The sequence below is a fragment of the Lolium perenne genome, chromosome 6 (assembly GCF_019359855.2).
Source record: "Lolium perenne isolate Kyuss_39 chromosome 6, Kyuss_2.0, whole genome shotgun sequence".
In the NCBI taxonomy this organism is placed as follows: Eukaryota; Viridiplantae; Streptophyta; class Magnoliopsida; order Poales; family Poaceae; genus Lolium; species Lolium perenne.
In genome coordinates this window covers 248,214,853-248,235,775 of record NC_067249.2, presented here as the reverse complement: position 1 = coordinate 248,235,775, position 20,923 = coordinate 248,214,853, and the positions used below count along the sequence as shown (strand labels likewise).

At 45.2% G+C, this 20,923-nt stretch overlaps 1 protein-coding gene across 1 annotated transcript; it reads left to right on the top strand.

Moving 5' to 3' along the window:
• The first annotated feature begins 6,456 nt into the window (after window positions 1-6,456).
• LOC127321501 (formin-like protein 7) lies at window positions 6,457-20,922 on the top strand. Its single transcript, XM_071822502.1, has 27 exons — window positions 6,457-6,612; window positions 7,009-7,709; window positions 7,902-8,120; window positions 8,201-10,239; window positions 10,331-10,451; window positions 10,550-10,621; window positions 10,906-11,004; window positions 11,125-11,166; window positions 11,573-11,653; window positions 11,767-11,817; window positions 11,904-11,985; window positions 12,523-12,617; window positions 13,224-13,295; window positions 13,374-13,490; window positions 13,684-13,752; window positions 13,841-13,907; window positions 14,289-14,461; window positions 17,256-17,639; window positions 17,892-18,300; window positions 18,404-18,598; window positions 18,694-18,919; window positions 19,033-19,159; window positions 19,237-19,332; window positions 19,477-19,554; window positions 19,967-20,027; window positions 20,154-20,341; window positions 20,566-20,922. The coding sequence occupies exons 1-27, from the start codon at window positions 6,540-6,542 to the stop codon at window positions 20,692-20,694; spliced, it is 6,066 nt and encodes a 2,021-aa protein (XP_071678603.1). The 5' UTR covers window positions 6,457-6,539; the 3' UTR covers window positions 20,695-20,922.
• Window position 20,923: the final 1 nt, after the last annotated feature.

The window sequence follows — 20,923 nt, the reverse complement described above, 5'->3', positions numbered from 1 at the left end:
TGTCAGGAGATGGACGGCTGGGATTAGACGGCGGGAGCGCTGGCTTGCGGGGCCCGTTTCCGTATAGAGTGATTTTTCTGTGGTTTTGGAAGCTCGGCGGGCGCGCGCGGCGGGATGTGCGCGGAAGAGACTGCACGCGCCGCTGTGTTGGCTCGCTTGTCGCCGGCCGGCCGGTCGTGGGTGGCGCGCCAGCGCGGCGGGGAATATCCCGGCCGTGTCGTGCCGGGGAAAGCGACGACGGCGAGCTGATCATTGGGTCAGACGGACCGAGCTGGCCGTGTCAGTGCGTCGGAGCCGGGAGGCCTCTCTACTGCAACTAATCTCCAACGGGGCCGACCATTTCCAACATCTAAAATGTCCGGTTGTGTCCATTTACCTCGGTCCACAGACATCATGCGGCCTAGTGCGACCGTTTTCATCGGGTACATCCAGCGGTGCGGACGTATTTTTTTAGTGGAGACAGTGTCAAGGTCGTTAGTGGCTTTACGTCCCGTCGAGGCCTGCCGCCGGCGATTAACTGTTCCCGCACGACGACAGTCGTTCCCGCGTGTGTCAATTCATTGGCAAGTTTCGCCAATGTTTCGCGCGCGGGAAACGACCTGCGCGGCAACATCGTTTCTCGCCCCGCCGTAGCTATATATGTTGGACACCGGCGGGAGTGACGGACACATCTCAAGCTAAACCCTAGCATCCATCCACGAGCACAACCTTAGCTGGGATATGGTTGTTTAGATGTGCCGCCACGCCCACCCGGAGGAGGACGAGGAGCTAGTCGATGCCTCCATTCAGGTCAACCAGCTGGACCTGGAGGCAGCGGAGGCGGCAGAGCGCGCGCAAGGGCGCCTCGCGCCGACCAGGGCTAAGCTCGCTGACGCCAGGGTGGCACTCGCGGAGCCGCGGGCGGTCCCTCCGGCGGCCCCACCAGCGGACGTCGTCATCCACTACATCACCGACGACGCCGACGCCGTACCCGGCTGCTTCGAGTTCGCCGGCGACCAGCGGATTCTGCTCGCGTCCTTCGAGACCCTGGCTGGGGATGACCTGCGCCGTCAGGCTTGGGCGGCGGTGGAGAAAGCCCACAGCTATGCGGTCACCATGGCTCGGGGGTACATGTGCTCCGACCTAGACTCTCGCTTCAGCGGAGGGGCCCTTCTCCCGCGCGGGTCGAACAGGAGAACCGGGCGCTAGCGGGCGTCATCGCTGCCAGGGACGAAGCGGTGGCGGAGGCGGCTAGGGACAGGGCCCGCTTCCACGGCTAGCTGGCAGCATTGCAGGCGGCGGCCCCGGCGATGGTGGCCCAGGGGGCGGAGGCGGAGGCCAACTCTATGGCCATGAGAGTCCTGTGGGACTCCTCCGTGGCCGAGGCCCTCAAATGCCGCATGTGGCAGGACGAGACGTGTGATCACCGCCGTGCACGGCGCGCTGAGGGCGTGAAGCGCTCCAGCTCCGACGACGGCGCTGGCCCCTCCGGCGGCTAGTAGTAGGCCGCGTGATTGCGAGTAACCCAGGTCGTGGTAGGCCGCGTGATACTAACCATCTCTATAAAGATGGTTAAGATGGTCCTTTTGGTCAATCAATACTAATGAAAAAATATTTTTCTTACATAGTCACTGCCGACCGGGTCCGGATGAACCGAACGCGGACACTTATCGCGACCGCGGAGACGCAAACCTGGCGCATATCTGGGCTACATTGTTGCCACGGACAGCCCGATCACTATGTGTCGCCCCGCTGGAGGTGCTACCCCGACGCGAAAGTACGGAGCCCGTATGGATCCAACTTACAATTTTGTAGATAACCTACATTAAAGGAAAGTTCTACCATTGTTAGAAAAAAAACATTGTGATAGCTCCAAATAGATCAACATAAAGCGGGTACCGTACCTATATGGGCATGGTATGGGTACACTTTTATGCCCATGGGTTAAAATATGAGAGTGTGCTTTTATATTTTGTTAATTTTTATGTACTCAACTACCTGTTATTAAGTTGAGATAATTCATTTTTTCAATCAAATTTGTTGTCGAGAAATGTAAAATTGCGAGTGACTTGTATACAATTTGACCTACCCACCGGGTACCCAATGGATACGGGTACCCGCCGGGTATGGGTATGGGTAAAGTTGTATACCTGCGGGTACGGGTATGGGTGGAAGTTTGTAACCATTAACTATACGGGCATGGATATGGTATTGCTCTACCCTGCCCATTGCCATCCTTAGTTGTGTTGTATGGTGCGATGTTGGCTCATCCAAAACGGCAAAACATTTACCCCCTTGTGTTTTCTTGAAAAAAAATCTGGAAGTATGAAGGTTCGGGGTCTATTTGCCCTCAGTTTAACGTTTATCCTTTTTCAGTGCTTTGTGCAATCTTCTTAGGTCAAGCTAACTTTGAACTAGCCTCTCTCCCCTTCTCGAAACCTCCTCTTATCTCTTTACCCTTTTGAGAGTTGGCCGTAGAGCTCCGGGTCGATCTGATGCCTTCCTCGGCGGCGTTGCCGGCCGGAGGTGGCTAAAGAGAGGCGCCAGTTTCCGATCTGTACATAGTAGATGGCGTAGGACTAGTTCTAGTGCTTGTTTTCGGCTTTATGCTGGTTTTCGGCAACTTGCCGGGAGGTGGCCGCTGGATCCGTTGGGCTGGATCCGGTTTTGGCTGGTGAAGTTTCTTCTTGCCGCGGCGCTCCGATGGTCGGAGCCAGAGGCGGCGGGGACGAGCTCAACTGGAACCTCCATCAATAAAGCTCGTTCCTTCGGCAAGCTCGACGACGGTGGTCACGGTAACAAGTTTTTCTCCTCTACTCATGGTGATTTGGAGGAGGAAGAGTTGGTGGTTGTGGGCTGCTGTGTGGTGAGTCTGCAGCAGGGGAGGCGTGAGGCTTCTTTTGGGAGTGCATCCGCGGCAGCACAGCTTTTGCTACCGCATCTGATGGTCGAAAGGCGACCACTCCCGCCTCTGTCGTCGGCTTCGGTTTCTTCCGGCCTGCGACATCAGGATTTGATCTACCTCCAGACAGCCATGTCAAGAAGGAGGCCCTTCTGCTCCAATACAACATTCTCCCGCTGCATCGTTCCAAGTGGTAACGTCCCCGGAGACGATGTGGTAGGCTGTGCTACGAAGCTTCGTCAAGTGGTAACGTCCCCGGAGACGATGTGGTAGGCTGTGCTACGAAGCTTCGTCGCGGTGGAGAAGGAGCTGAACCCGATTGCGTTTTCCAGTCAAGACTTAGGGTTCTTAGTGCAAAAAGTAAGGACCTGATTGTAATTTCCATTTTCCTTTTGGTCTTTGATGTAAACTGTACCTCCATCCGTGACTATGAATGAAAGCAGCTTCTCGGTCCTACGGGACCGACCCCCGTTCAAAAAAAAAAAAAAGCTAACTTCGAACTTAATTATTGGCAATAAATTAACAAGAGTATATGATAAAAAATGACATGATGCAAAACGTTAGGCACTATTTTGAAAACCGAATACGGCGACGCCAACTCTACCCAGATCAAACATCTATGCTGCAAATGACACGCATCTATCAGGCTATCACTGTCACTGTGAAACATTCTTGTGGCTTGCACGTACCAAACTACCAACCACACAGGTGCTCGGCCGTGCGTGTCTCTTTTGACGGAGACGTACCTTGGTTTCATTGGTGCCTGTTGGCCACGAGAGGCCAACTTGATGAGGCTAAATATGACCTATTAGTCCAGTACTAAATTTCCACTTTTTTCCTTCTTTCAAACTAATAGTCTGAATCCCCTTGCAGACACTTGACGTGCTTCCGACCCCTTTGGGCGCAGCACAGGCTTGTGAAGCAGGGCACCTTTAAACAAAACACACTACATCTGCACGAGCCAGCTTGCTTTAGGCAACCCGTTAACCACCTTCGTTGTCAATCAACGACTACTACCACCACTGTGCCAAGCTACCGGCCACCTGCATCGAAAACGAACATTGTAACGTTTCCTTTTATAGCTCAATATGTTTATTTATATAGGGGGTGTGTGTGATACCGGGAACTATGAGAACTAACTAAGTTCTCGGTTAGATAACGTCAACCTATAATGTAACTTACCATTAGCATGAATCATAGAGCAAATTTAATGGCAATGATGTACTTTTCCTGGTTGCAACCTCACTTGCATTGTAACCCTAATTTTTTCCAGTTACAATCTAACTTCTAACTCAAATGAATGAATCACGATACAAATATGATGGTGTAGGACCCGAATGAGAACTAAGTTAGCTCTCAGCTAGCTGGCTGAGCACTAGCAAAACTCTCATGAGTCATGACTGCTTGGTTAGGACATCTATAGCGGATCCCTTAAAAACCATTAGAGGAGTAACCTTTGTTTTATTTTGGGGGGCTAAACCGCATCTAGTCGATGCCTTGGAATCTTTTAGAGGAGTAAAAGTATAAGAGTAGCCCCTAAAAAGGAGAACAACTCTCTTATTTATACTCTTATGTATCCCCCGTTTCTTAAAAATTCTCCTTCCTTTTCTCCCATCCACCGCTATCGAAACCCATGCCGCTGGTCGTCGGCCACCCTGATGACCGGGGAAATGGAACCCCCAACGCCCTTGAGGTCGCAAACTTGGCGCATGGGTTTGCCACCATGAACTTCCTGAGCGAGCCGCAGATGGTGGAGTAGGGGTGAGAGCCTTCATGAAGCCATTATGGGCAATGACGACCATCCGGATGTCATACTAGGATATGTCCAGGTCCGTGCTCCACTTCTCCACGTCGAATGGCTGCGCCACCATAGCCAGGTCAGCGTCCACTGCCCTGTCAATGATCACTTTGCGAAGCATCATGCGCCAGAAACAAAAAGCAAGAAGGAAGAAAAAGATGTAGAGAGACTTCCATGTAGGGTCAGTTTATTTGAGGAGTTAAGTTTGAGGGATCGGTTAGGAGAAAATTTTACTCATCTAAATTTACTCCCTTCACAAAAGAATGTCTCAACTTTATTAAATTATACTCCCTCCGTTTTGATTTACTCCCTCCGTCCCAGTTCACTGGGTTTACGCGTATCCCTAGGTCGTAAATTTGATGATGACAATGCAAAATATATATTACAAAATATATATCATTAGAAATCTTAGATGTTCTACTTTCTAATGATATAATTTTTATATTATACAAATGATATTTTGTTGGCTAAATTGGCAACCTAGGGATACGTGCAAGCCCTATGAACTAGGACGGAGGGAGTAGTTTACATTCTAGAAAAATAAGACAAATTAGTGTTGTATTTATTAGTATATTACTTAGATATATGAACAAACAATTCAAGCTACATTAAAAACTAATTAAGAGAGCCAAACCATGTTATTTTCGATGTTACTGTTGACTAAAAGCTAGAATGCAAACTATTTTAAAATAAATTTTAAAACTAAAATATGGAATATTTTAAAACGGAGGGAGTACATGTAATTCTCTTCTGAACGGAGGAGTACATTGTTTACCCTCTAAATTATTATCAGTGATCTGAGATGTCCTTATCAACAGCTGAAGCAACACGTAGCAGCTTAATTGGCGCCAATGCTAACTACCAACTGGCGCGGCCCCACCCGGATTCCCCCGATCGCACACCACTTGTTCCTCATCATTCCCTTTGTTTTTATCCCGTGTTTATAAATTCTGTTGTCCACTTTGATTTAGCGTAGAAATGAGAGCACCCAAAAAGATGAGCCAGAAACTGATTATAAGAGGATAATTGCTGTGGAAGCCACCATGGTAAACCGACATTGTGTTCTTAACGCCATAATTAAAAAAAACAAACAATCGGGCAGATTAATGCGTCATTTTCGCCCATTTCCTGCACCCTTTTGGGTAATTATTAGTTGTACAAGTACAACTCTTACACATGCACATTTGGGCTTTATAGTAAATGATTAAACACGTGATTAGCCAGACTAATTTTTTATTGACAACCAAACAAATACTCGTATTTCATGTCAATATATGGCCTTCAATGCTGATTTTCTACTGTAGTAATGAAATTCAGAACTTAAAGTAGGAGTAATTTAAAGTCGAAATGCAAGAAAGTGGAAAACTCTGAAAGCAAAGGAAAAAAATAAAAGAGCATATAAAGGGGATTAACAGCTGCACCCGAAAATAAATAAATTCCTAGTCAAACGCCCACCGCTTCTGGTCGTCTTCCTGCCTTCCTCACCTCCTCCTCCTCCTCGCCGAGCTCCGGTCCTTCTCCTCTCGCCATTTCTTCCCCCGAATCACCTCCCAAATCAACCGAAGCAGACTCCTTTCCCGTGATCTTCAAGTACTAATCCGAAGTTCACCGCGAGAAGGTTTCGCGGCGCAGTTCTTGGTTTCCCCTCTCTGCGAATTTCCCGCTGTACTGCTGCGGCCAGCGGCCTGAATCTCAAGGTTGAGAAGCTCTTGGAGGCGGAGCTCTCGGCCTAGCGCCCCCGTTAGGTTGTGCTGCAGGTAGGCGGTCGGAATCTGTGGCTGGAATCCAGCAGCTACTTGGTGGAGCTCGTCCGGGTAGAACCGGTCCAGGGATTGGGGGTTCGTTGATTAGGGCGGCGCCATGGCGCTGTTCCGGAAGTTCTTCTTCAAGAAGCCGCCCGACGGGGTGCTCCTCATCACCGACAACATTTACGGTAACGGACTTCTCTCTCGCTCGCATTTGCCGTTCCTTATGCTGCTGCGTGGACTACAAGCATTCCATTTATTTACCCTAGCTTAGTAGAAGAAAGAGTTTCGTTTCGATCGATCCGGTACTGGTTGCTAACTGTAAACACAGTTCAAGTGTCGAATTGAGTTATGGCGAGAATAGCAGACGATGATGTCGAGAGATGGAAATCAGCAAGTTCCCCATTTTAGCATACCTACATTTTGCATAAAATTTTAAATTATGTAAATTCTGTTACATTTTTATAACGTTTCAAATGGGTTCCTTATTTCCTGTTCATCATCGTATAAAATAGCTACATTAAGAATCCAGAACAGAGCTGATTATTAGCATGCTTGACACGTGTCGGTTATATTTGTTTCAGTTTTCGATCATTGCTTCTCCCTGGAAGCACCGGAAGAGGACCGGTTCGAGGCACACACCAGAGGCATTGCAACACATCTTCTGGAAGATTTTCAAGATCACTCATTCATGGTCACGAATTTCGGGACTCGGACGGAGGAAAGCCATATATACCGCATTTTATCCGAGTATGGTATGACTGTTTTGGACTACCCAGGCCACTACGAGGGGTGTCCACTCCTCACAATGGAAATGGTCCACTGCATCTTGAAGTCCAGCGAAAGTTGGCTTTCTCTGGGTCAGCATAACTTGCTGATAATGCACTGTGAACAAGGGTGCTGGCCTATTCTTGCCTTCATGCTAGCCGCTCTTCTGTTGTACCTGGGGCATTATTCGGATGAGCACAAGACACTGGAGATGCTCTACAAACAATCATCTTTGCAGCTCCTGGAGATGTTTTCACCTCTAAATCCAATGCCTTCTCAAATGAGATACTTGCGGTATATTTCGATGAGGAATGTCATGCCTGAGTGGCCTCCAGCTGATAGAGCTCTGACATTGGATTGTTTGATTTTGAGGATGATTCCAGATTTCCATAGTCAAGGTGGGTTCTGTCCGATATTAAGGATATATGGCCCAGATCCACTAATGCCCCATGATCAATCTCCTAAAGTTCTTTTTTCAACTCCAAAAAGTAGTAACCTCGTCCGTTTTAATTCACAGGTAATTGTTCTTTTTCTGGTCATGCAATTGAATTTGTTCTGTGCGTCATTTGTTGCTTCCATTATTCCAATTGTTAATCTACAACATTGTCGAATTGGTAGGCTAGAATGTGGATAATCTTTGAAGTCTGTAGTTCTGAATATAGTTAAAATGTTGCAATATTGATCGTAGATTGACCATTTATGAACTTAGGCAGATGAACTGGTGAAAATAAACCTTCAATGTCATGTCCAAGGTGATGTTGTCTTAGAGTGTAGCAACATGTATGAGGACGTGGATCGTGAGGAGATGGTGTTCCGGATCATGTTCAATACAGCTTTCATCAGGTCAAACATTTTGATGCTTAATCGTGATGAGATAGACATGCTATGGAATGCAAAAGATGAATTTCCCAAAGACTTCCGAGCCGAGGCAAGTATTTAACTTCAGTCGAGAACTAGCTTACTTCTGTTTGTACATGAATTTTTACATGCAATTTGTGTTGATGCTAGGTTATCTTTTCTGACATGGATGCAACTACTTCGCTTGTTACGACAGAGCCTGTGAGTCATCAAGAGAAACAAGGACTTGGTATTGAAGAGTTTGCTAAAGTTCTAGATATCTTCAACCATTTGGATTGGGTAGATGTGGAGATGGATATGGAACTGGACTCACCACCGAAAAGGGTCCCAGTCACTTCCCAAGGAAATATTGATGCATATCCTGCTGATGATCCCGAGACTTTCTTTGATAGTCAAGAAGAACTTAGCTTTGATAATTTATCTGGTGAAATCAACTCTTCTGCCCGTGTGCTGAAGCTTCAAAATCACTTTGCTACGCTTGGTAGCACTGAGCGTAAACAAGCCCCCCTACATTCAAGTCTAAAGGAAGTTCCATTGGAACCGCATACAGTAGCACCATCTAAGGTTATGATACCAAAGGCTAGTGCTTCATCAATAGCACCGTCTTCTGGTACAGTTATACCCGAACCTGCACCTTCACCAGGTCAGCCACGGCGATTGACATCTGATTCTGCAGTGCAACTTTCATCCAATGCATCAGATGAGAAGTCTAGTTTACAAACTCCAATAGAGCTTGAACCTTCACCTGTTATGGTAAATAAATTAGGATCAACAGCATCCCTTATACCATTGTGCACGCCTCCTCCTCTTCCTCCCCGACCACCCACCGTTACATTAGCTCCTGTTTCCTCTACTGTACCCATAGATACTAGTACAGGTATGATCAGTGTTTCCCTTAGGTCAACCATGCCTTCCCGTTCACCTCCTCCAGAGCCATCAGTCTCTCCACAAGTTTCTGCAACAACTGAAGAACCGGTTAAATCCCAAGAGTCTTACGAAATTCTTAATTTACAGCCTGATAGTTCTACAGCTTCCAGTGTCACCGCATTGCCAGCAGTTTCTTCAATTTCTGTAGTAAGGAAATCTAGCAACAAAAGAGCATCTTTACATCTGGCTTTGCCTGACTCAAGGCCTTCAGTAACTCCAGTTACACTATCAGATCCTACTCCAGCACCACCGCCGCCACCACCTCCTCCGCCTCCTCCTCCTCTAAAAGCGGCCAGTGTGTTGTTTCCTTTGTCACAAAATGAACAAGTGACACGCAGGAAAGAAAAGGTTGCACCACCTCCGCCAACTCCACCACCTCTTCCACCAGCGTCGTTTTCAAATTCAATTTCTTCCATACCAAAGAAAGCTCGGTCTCCACCGCCACCGCCACCACCCCCGCCACCGCCCCCCTCATTGGTAACATCATTTTCTTCTCCACACGCACCACCGCCACCGCCTCCACCTCCTCCACTACCTAATAGCCATGTAGTTTCATCATCTCAACTGCACTTCACAACATCTAAATATGCAGTTCCTATAACTTCGGCCCTCAACTCTTCACAAACCATTCCAGGGCTGCAAAGATCACCCATTCCACCCCCACCACCTCCTCCTCCTCCTCCTCCTCCTCCATCTCAAAGTAGCTCTTTGGTTTCTTCATTTCCATCCACAGTTAATAGACATCCCATGGCAGCCCCTCATCCTCCACCACCTCCCCCACCTCCCCCACCAATGCGTACCAGTACCACGCCATCTCATGTTTCTGCGCCACCTGTACCACCATTACGCATGGTAGTTCCTCGTCCTCCCCCACCTCCCCCACCATTGCGTACCATGTCATCTCAAGTATCAACACCACCTGTACCCCCATTACCTCCTCCGAAGCTAAGTGGCAACAATATTGCTTCACAAAAGCCATCAACAACACGACTGCCACCACCTCCACCAGGCCCACCTCCTAAGAATTTCTCCAACTCTTTGCCAAGCAAGGGAAGTGTTCTCAGTTCTGCCCCTCCACCACCTCCTACATTATCATTTGGTGCAAAGGGCCGCAGCACAGTCCGGTCAAGAAGTCCTAGAAGTTTACGTGCCAACCAGCCATCTAAGAGGACACCACTGAAGCCATTGCACTGGGTAAAAGTGTCAAGGGCAACACAAGGAAGCTTATGGGCAGATACACAGAAGTCTGATGAAGAATCTAGGTATCAAACCATTTTTTATGACATTATTTATTAGTTGAAATGGCAATGTGTCAAGCACTTTGACATGTTAGTCCATGTTCATATCCACCAGGACTCCGGAGATTGATCTGTCTGAGCTTGAAAGTCTTTTCTCGGTATCCATGCCAAATACGGAGGCAAAGCGGACACGCGAACGTCCTTCCGTTGCAGCAAAACAAGAAAAAGTTCATTTGGTACTTACATCCAAAACTTATTGAAGCAACTTTTCACTACTAAGCAGTACGATGAAAACTCGAATAAAAAAAATTAATGTTGCACTTCTCTTGTGTAGATTGACCTTCAGCGCTCAAAAAATTGTGAGATTATGCTGCGAAACATCAAGATGCCACTGCCTGATCTGATGGTAACTAACTTCATATTTTAATTGAAGTGATACTATCTCGACATAGAAACTTTGTCTGAGTTATTAGGATTAGGCTCTTAATAGTTAAAGAATTTTGATATTGTTGATGGTCTTTCTGACAGATCAAAATAAATTTTATGCCGCTTCACAAATCTGGTTTTGGGTGTATCGTCACATCTTACAACTTCTAGCCATCCATTTATTATAAAAAATCTCACCGTTTTCCAACTGTGTTTGACAAGTATAATGAAGTAGTGCTAATGCTGGTCATAGTCTTTTTTCAGGGGTCAGTGCTTACTCTGGATGATTCCAGCGTGGATGGTGATCAAGTAGATTATCTGATAAAGTTCTGTCCAACCAAGGAAGAAATGGAACTACTCAAAGTACATTTCAATTAACCGTAGTTCTTTTGCAAATGCCATTACACACTCATGATTCTTATTGTCAGAATTTCTTTCCATTGGTTCGCTATAGTTACTAAGCTTTTCTCCTCACCTTTTCAGGGATATACAGGCAGCAGTGAGAACCTAGGAAAATGTGAACAGGTCATTATTTTTCTGACATATCTACTTTTCTACCGTGGGAATTATTTTTGGTACCATTTAACTACGGACTGCATAGTTCACTTTGAAGAAGATCTGCATGACCTTAGTGGGATGCCATAGCTAACTGTTTCACATTTAGATAATAAGCCAGGCTACATCATGCATTGTGAAAAATTTAAGATGGGCACATCATAAATATGCATAATCTCAGGCTGGCTGTTTCTTGGGAAATTGCATGCTGAAACAGTCATGTTTTGCAGTCTCTTCACCATTTCCCAACATAGTTAATGTACTGATAGTCCTATTTTCAGCAGCTCATTGTAACCAATGAAACATAGAATATATTGTTCATTTTGTACGATATCAAAGCAATAACTTCACCTTTGACTTTCTTTTCTGTTTCTAGTTCTTCTTGGAAATGATGAAAGTGCCAAGGGTGGAGTCTAAACTGAGAATTTTATCTTTTAAGATAAAGTTTCTTACACAGGTCAGAAGGACATTGCATCCCTGTAAAGTGCTTATCTTATGACTTACCTGACTTTTCTATGATGATTACAAAAAGTTTAAGGCATTGTTGCATCCATCTTTATGTTGTTTCAGGTTGCAGATCTGAAAAATAGCTTGAATACCATCAATGCTGTCGCGGAAGAGGTACATTGCAATCAGTTGATATATCTTCGGCACTTCTTCTTTCAGATGTTAATGTATACATTTCATGCATGATGTTATTTGGCCAGGTTAGGAACTCTGTCAAGCTTAAGCGAGTGATGCAAACAATTCTTTCTTTGGGGAATGCATTGAACCAAGGAACTGCAAGGGGTGAGTCTGTAAGCCAAGCTTGAATTTAGCATATGATTTCGCAAATGAATAATCTAAGATGGATAAATGCAGTGCACAGGGTTTTTCATATCTGTCGATACCTTATTGAAAAAATGTCAGCTAAAAGAAATTTAGATCATTTATTGATGGAAATATAGCTATGGATTAAGAACCGGAACAAGATTACACAACAGCAATTCTGACATTCTTTTTGCAAAATAGGATGGCTAATTTCACCATAGCTAGTGTACCTTCACTCCCGGTTTCTCTAAAGCCCCTCATTCAAGAAAAATCCTGAAATATGATATAAAAGAAATCAATGTAGCTGTTTTTTTGTTTGTTTGGGCAAGACTTTAAAGTTGTATTCAGAAGTTAACTTGGTAATCTTCGGGAAAAAAAATCCTGGAATCAACATCCAACAACAGTGAAAAGTCTCGATGCTGATAATTTGTTTATAAGAAACCTCATGAAATTTTATAATGAGCTGTTAATACTTGATCCTGCCCTTCATATTTTCTCACAAGTGTGCATTTTCAGGTTCGGCTGTTGGATTTAGATTGGATAGTCTTCTTAAGCTCATTGATATACGGGCACGTAACAACAAGATGACTCTCATGCATTATTTATGCAAGGTATGCCACTTAATTTAAGTGTTTCACTTAATTCTGTTCTCCTGCCATAAGATTTGAGTTTTATGGGGATGGGGGTGGGGGGGAGGCTAATTGGTGCATAGTAATAGATCCCAAAGATCTGATCTACCAGTGTGTACGATCACGCTATGATTGTTTGAGCATTATTCAAGGAAGATAAAGCACACCTATGCTAAAAGTCCTCCTTTTGTTCAGAAGCAGTAGCTCAGCCACCTTCATTCATTAATGGGCTGGAGAGTTCTGAATTTTCAACCCGAGGTGCTCTGTGTTCAGGGGCTTTTTGCTGTTTCTCATACCGCAGTGACTTCCATTGCCCCTTTTTTGTGTTTTACTTTCTTCATGCAATGACCATATCACAAGCTGTAAAGTTGCTATTAACTAGATCTGCCTCTACAAGGTGCTCAACCTATTGTGGGATCCTTCCGATAAAGGCAGACATAATCCATGTTTGCAAGTTTGGACAAGCTGCTTTACTTTCAGTATATTAATTAATTTCGAGTTCTTATGGCAAAATTGGTACTCTTGTGCCAATCTATGAAAATGTGTGCTTTTGCGAATGAACTTTACCGAAAAATATTGCTCCTCCAGGTTCTTTCCGGGAAGCTTCCTGAAGTTCTTGATTTTGTCAAGGATCTCGCGCATTTAGAACCTGCCTCAAAGGTATCATATATCTTAATGCTAGATCCGTGTTGTGCTTTTTGTCTGCTTGCTTATGTTTACAATGTCGTGGAAAAACAGATCCAATTAAAAGAGTTGGCAGAAGAAATGCAAGCAATAACTAAGGGACTGGAAAAAGTTGAGCAGGAATTGGCAACGTCTGAAAAAGATGGTCCAGGGTCTGAAACGTTTTATAAGGTCAGTGCCTCTTTTATCTGTACATATGCCAGGATTTAGATAGTTTACATTTATTATGTGTTTATTATTGTACAGTTAGGCAGATAGGAAAAACTTGAAGACAGCCTCATGCCAACAACTTGCCAGTTGTTTAACCACATTTGTCGCAATATCAGCATATAAGTTGCAATACTCAAATATCTTTTGGTTTCAGAAATTGAAGGAATTTCTTGCTGATGCCCAAGCTGAAGGGAGGTCATTAGCTTTGCTTTACAGTTCAGCGGTATGCCTAGACTACCAAGATATCAGTATCTTGCTCCATGCATTACGCTTCTAGCATGTGCTCGTGCTAAACTGCATTTTACTTTCAGGGAAAAAGTGCAGATTCTCTAGCACATTATTTTGGTGAAGATCCTGTGCGGTGTCCATTTGAGCAAGGTATTTTCTTCTTAGCTACAAGGCTAGATTGTTTAGCAAATTACAAAGCAAAATATTAATGGGTCCAATAAAAAAGGGAGATAAGGAACGTTTACTTACATGCAAAACATGTGAGAAAAGCTCCATGGATTTGAGAAGTTTGATCCTTCATCATGTTTAACTTTATTTCCAAACTTGCCGCGGTTCGATATATTTCCTAGTATTACCCTAGTGGTTGTATATGTACCAATCTTACCAACACATCTACACTTTCGAGAAGTCCCTGTTGGTTTCCCCTTTCATGGCAAAAACTAGAATCTATTGCATCCACAAAATTTGCAGACCAATGAAATTTGGATGCCCTTAACAACCATGTAATTCCCCCCTTTTTTCCATGTACAGTTGTCTCTACTCTACTCAGCTTCGTGAAAACATTCGAACGGGCGCATGCCGAGAACCTCAAGCAGGCGGAGCAGGAGAAGAAGAGAGCCCAGATGGAAGCAGAAAGAGAAAAGGCGAAGGCAGGAGGTGCGCATAAGCAGGCCGGGTCACCGGAGCCAGGAGTCTCGGACCGATGACTTGCTGTCGAAGCTAGACACATATTTCATTAATTCCTTGACCAATAACAGTGCTGCAGAAGATAGTTTCACTGTTCCCCAACCATGTGGGAACTGGAGGTTGGGAAGAGAAGCTCAGTACAGAAAGACACACTGTATCAGTGTGATAGTTAGTCTTAATATGACGGCACATTTAGCACATAGGCTTGGCGTTCACTGTCCATAGGGAAAGTACAGTTCTTGTACAGTCTGGGAGGAAAGTCCCCTGGCGACAAACAAATTTTGTAAATGTTCTCACACGTGTAAAATCACGTACATTTTCCATGCTTCTCTACGCTGTGATGTACTAGCACTGTAATACTGATCTCTTGTACTGTACGTAACCAAGCAGAAACATTCCCTGTTTTACACCCCTCTACAAGAGACTGCAGTTTTGATCAATCATGTGGTGCACTGGTGCTGTTTAGCCAGAATATCTAGAGATATATTCATTCCTTTCTCCCATTTTCTTCGTCTTCTTCTTTCTTTTTTTTTGTGAAATTTCTTTGTCTTGTTCTTCAAAGTCCAAGGCACCGTGCTAGACGTATACAACTCTCACACATGAGACACTGGTTGAAAACGAACAACCCCTCTCTCTCGTACTCAGTTAGCACGCCACAAACTATCGAGTGTCAGTCTTTCAAACTACTCTTTTTTGCACATACCATCAATTATTCGTGCAATAGTTTGCATATAGGTCTAAATTCTAGATTAAGCTGATCAACACGATATATGACAACTTGTGCGCACCAAACAATGATGATGTGGCATTGCGTGTTCACGTGACATCAGCTGGCTCTCTGAACTTTTGGAAAGTTTGAAATTTTCATAAATGTTTGGCTGAATCTCATTCAGAAAAATTTGGCCAAATCTCACAAAACATGACAAAACTTTCAAACGGATAGTCCAAATTATTTCAAACTTTCACAATTAGTTAGTTCATATTGTTTCAGGTTACTACTTTTCTCCAAATTTCCAAATTTTCACCAAAATTTGCATAACCTCACAAAATATAACCAGCTAATCCAAATTGTTTAAATATTCCTAGATTAATCAGTGTCCATTGTCCTATGATGGCATGTGGAGATGCAATGACACATCACCGATGAACTCGTTGGCACAACCACCACATCCGTTGTTCATTATAGTTGGTGGTTCGCGAAATTCCGTCCACACCAAGTGTAAACAATTTGTGGTTGGATGGTTAGGAGGACATTGACATCCCTAACTTATCAGAGTTTAAATCCTACAAAAACGGAATAGTCTTCAGTGGGAGACGACGTTTCAGCCAATAGCAAAATGCATGTGATAACTTCGCTAATCAAGAACAAGACCTGGCAAATCTATTTTTTGTACTACTCAGTTTATCAGACGTCATTATAAGCCTAGGTTGTGTCTGCATTTATAGATGTGAATATATGCACGTATTTGTGCGTCTGGTACCATGCTTCACATAAAAAAAAGTGAAAACGAACTAATCATCATGCTTTTTCGTATAACTGTACGAGCTAAAATATAACTTTTGATAAAGAACGGAGCCAATTGAAAACGCTCCAATCCATCCAGCCGGACTCCTCGACCTACACGCTATCTCTTGTCCCAGCATGCATTGGGACATCGATTCTCTTTTCTCAAAAAACAAAAAAAATAAATAGAGACGATACCCTCCTGCTTCGCTACAAGCACGCCAATATACCCTCACCGACATGTTGGCCAAATCTCATAAAACATGACGAAACTTTCAAACGGGTAGTCCAAATTATTTCAAACTTTCACAATTAGTTAGTAGTTCATATTGTTTTGTTACTTTTTTTTTCCAATTTTCACCACAATTTGGCATAACCTCACAAAATATAGCCAGCTAATCCAATTTTTTTTAAGTATTCTTGTATTAGTTATTGTCCATTATCCTATGATGACATGTGGACATGCAATGACACATAACCTCGTTGGCCCGGCCACCTGATCCGTTGTTCATTATCTTAATCTAAGATTTGCAACATGCATCCCTATTACACCAATAGTTGGTGATATGTGAAAAAGATATATTAGCAGTAGGCAGTGGTCTACGCAACAAAGTTGGTGGTTCATGCAATTCCCTCCAGGTGTAATTAACTTATGGCTGGATGGTTAGGATGGCATTGACACCCTAAATCCATCAACGTTTAAACCTTAGGTTTGACAGTTTGGTTTCATATGAAGTTAGAATATTTTTTTTCAGTAGCGGAGATGGTGTTCTCGTGATAGCGATGTTCATGTGGTGACTTCGTCAATCTCAAAACCTATCGGATTTTTTTTTTGGACTCAGTCTCTTGAAAGTGCTCCTATAGAATATACACGCGTTCATACGGATACGTATATATACATATTTATGACCGTGAGCGTCTGTTAAAAAAAAAGCTAAATAGTACTACAAACTAATCGGCACGCTTTTCCGTATAACTGAACGGAGCTAAAATATAACTTTTGGTAAAGAACGGTAGCCAATTGAAAACGCTCCAATCCATCTATCCAGCCGGACTCCTCGACCTCCACGCTATCTCTTCTCCCAGCACGCACTAAAACAAACTGTCTATTCTCATTCTCAAAAAAACAAACAAAAGCAGCATCTCAAAAAGAAAAATAAAAAACAGAGACGATACCCTGCTGCTTCGCTACAACCACCGACCCACACGCCAAAGCAACCCCTCACCGACACTTGGGCCCAACCTACCCGTCCCCACCAGTCAGCCTCACGCACACAAACCTCATGCACACCTCCGGGTACGCGTAGCAGACTCCAGACCCGTATCCGGAGCGGCTGACGCACACAATACAAGGGAACGCCGTCCCGATCGGACGGCTGGTAACGCAGCCGCGGCCGATATATACCTCCCGCACGCCAATGGCGTCCGCCGCATCCACCTCCGCCTCCACCGCCGTCGCCGCCGCCTCCCGCCTGCTCCTCCGCCGCGCGCCGCACCTCCTGCGCCGCCTCCCGCGCGCGCCCCCCGCGGCACTCTCGTCTCGCTCATCCCCCTCGTCGTCGTTCGGCGCCGCTGCTGCGCTCCGCCGCCCGCTCGGGCACCGCGCCAGGATGGGCCACACTTCCGCCGCCGCTTCCTCTTCCGTGCCCGCGCTCGGGCTCACCAAGGCCAACGCCGTCGAGCTGCCCCAGGTTCGTCTATCCCCGCGACCGACTTAGATCGACACGCTTACACTAGGAGCGGTTCCTTTTCGGTGCTCGGCGAATTCTTTCTTCGAGATTTGTTTAGTTGAAACACTAGTTAACCGCTAGATCGAGATCGGATTACCCGTTTTCCTAGTTTAGAACTTTAGATCGCCGACTAGCTCCGTCAGTGCAAGTCACTGCCTTTTCCCAGCTCTATCTACCAGTGAGCTCAACTGCATACCTTCCATGCCCCCGCAGGTCACCTTCACCGGCAAAGACACCGACTTCTCCGCCTGGACGGGCGACATCCTGGCCGTCGCGGTCACGGAGAAGGATCTGACCAAAGGGCCGGACTCCAAGTTCGAGAACGCCGTGCTGAGGAAGCTGGACGAGCAGCTGGGCGGCCTCCTGTCTGAGGCCTCGGCCGAGGAGGACTTCACGGGTAAATCCGGGCAGTCGGTGGTGCTCCGCCTCTCCGGGCAGGGGTTCAAGAGGCTGGGCCTGATCGGGCTCGGCCAGACCGCCCCGTCCACCGCCCTGGCCTGCCGGGCCATCGGTGAGTCCGTCGCTTCCCTCGCCAAGTCTGCCCAGGCTGCCAGCGTCGCTGTCGTCCTTGCTGGGATCCAGGAGGAGTTCAAGCTGAATGCCGCCGCGTCCATCGCTTCCGGTACTGCAATGCTCCTGTGCAACTTTGCCTTTTTGGATAGGATAGTCATGGATATGGAATGCATTGACTTGATGATTGATTGGCCTACGCATTTGAATTGCAGGAACCGTCCTTGGATTGCACGAGGACAGCAGATTCAAGGCTGAGGCGAAGAAGGTGCATCTTAAGCAGGTAGATCTTATTGGACTGGGTTCCGGTCCGGAGGTGGACCAGAAACTCAAGTACGCCAATGATCTTTGCTCGGGCGTGATTTTCGGGAAAGAGCTTGTCAACGCACCTGCAAACGTCCTCACCCCTGGTCAGTAGCTCTTCAGCCAATCACTTGTTTATTGTCCATAGATCACATTGTGGTATTTATTTTACGATCACAATCCTGACTTGCTGTCCTTTCAGCTGTGCTTGCGGAGGAGGCGGCAAAGATTGCCTCTACATACAGCGATGTATTCACTGCCACCATACTGGATGAGGAGAAATGCCAAGAGCTGAAGATGGGCTCCTACTTGGGAGTTGCTGCAGCTTCTGCAAACCCTCCTCGCTTTATCCACTTGTGCTACAAACCTGTTGGTGGCAATGTCAAGAGAAAGCTGGCTATTGTTGGGAAGGGTCTAACTTTTGACAGGTTTGTACCTGCTTTCTGCATATTATGTGGATTATATATGCCATCTTTGATATGCGCTGGGAGAAGTTTTTTGGCGAAGATGTTAATAATAATAAACTTTTGCTGTTTTGCAGTGGCGGCTACAACATCAAGACTGGACCAGGCTGCAGTATTGAACTGATGAAGTTTGACATGGGAGGCTCCGCTGCAGTATTTGGTGCGGCAAAAGCTTTGGCCCAGATCAAGCCTCCTGGAGTAGAGGTACTTCGGTTTTCAGTTACTTATATGAGCGATATCTTTGCTGTGGCACATTTGCTCAATGATTTCCATCTTTGTAGGTTCATTTTATTGTTGCTGCCTGTGAAAATATGATTAGTGGGACAGGAATGAGGCCTGGTGACATTTTGACCGCATCTAACGGAAAAACAATCGAGGTATTTTTTTTGTAACTACAAACAAGAATCTGCGTGATCTGTGGAACATTGTAATAGTGTGATGCTTATCCTGGGTTTCATGGTCCAGTTTGTACACTGGTTTGTATTAGACAATGTATTCATTTGGAAATTATGTTCCTTCAGGTAAATAACACTGATGCGGAAGGAAGGCTTACACTTGCTGATGCTTTGGTCTATGCTTGTAATCAAGGTGTTGACAAGGTAATGAATTTTACTTAGGTTCTTGTGCTGTTCTTACAAATTTGGGTACCTTGATGCTTGCTGTAGAAAAACTTTTAAGCTGTAAATAAATTGGATATTTTTGCTGTAATAAAAAATGGTTCATTCTAGCATCTTCCGATTCTACTTTATCTGCTAGGCGTATTTAGGGAAACATGAATTATCTTATTCATGTAATTCCAGTCTGAACAACTGATCGTGCTTGTCATCTCTAGTTAAGGTAATTGGGAACAAGATAGAGAGAAGTGAATGTTCATGTTGAGAGGCTTTGCCTTTTTTTTTTTCTGACCCTGGGAGGCTTTGCCTTCCATTTTTGTAAGAAGAAAAGAAGTGATGTTCATTGTTTTGCTTGTTTGGACTGCTGACTTACTGTAACTATTATTATGATTTGCAGGTCGTTGATCTGGCAACACTAACCGGTGCCTGTGTTGTTGCACTTGGGCCTAGCATTGCTGGTAAGCTTGACAAAATAGTAGCTCATCAGCTGTAGCATCTCTGGCAACTATGATTTATAGTGATCTTCCAAGATGGAAGAGTCGATTATTCTGGTGTCTCGTGTACTAAAAGAAATATCACTTCAGGAATCTTCACACCGAGTGATGAACTAGCCAAGGAAATCACTGCTGCATCTGAGATATCAGGGGAGAAGTTCTGGAGATTGCCAATGGAAGAGAGCTACTGGGAAGGGATGAAGTCCGGTGTGGCTGACATGGTCAACACCGGCGGCCGACAGGGTGGTTCTATCACCGCTGCCCTCTTCCTGAAACAGGTATAGCATCTCATTCCCAGTTGCTTAAAGCAGTCAAGTTGAGGTAGCATTATAAAAGCATCTATATGGATGTTATTACGTACATATTGTGGATTAATGAAGCTCCACTTGGTTGCATGTGTTCATTGATAAAGCAAGCTGCAACCTTAGTTGTGCTATGTTCAGTCATCTTGTGGTGTTGACAGAGTTCTGAAACTGATGGAGCTCATGACTTCTCCTTGCAGTTTGTTGACGAGAAGGTCCAGTGGATGCACATCGACATGGCGGGGCCCGTGTGGAGCGACAAGAAGAAGACAGGCACTGGATTCGGCGTGTCCACCTTGGTGGAGTGGGTTGTCAAGAACTCGTCCTGAATCAACATTTCCCCTGATTTCCATTGGTGGTGACACCACACAGAGGAGAAGAAAACTGAGCAGCGTTCATCCAAATACCAGGGAAATGATTTTAGTGGCTTCTGGCATGTGAAGTGGAGCGATAGAATAAGGAAAGGATAATGGTGGGAAATAAAACAGCATGTCGTTGAACACACTTTTGTCAGACTAATTGGTGCCGTGTCGTTTCCATATTCTGCCCATTACTCAC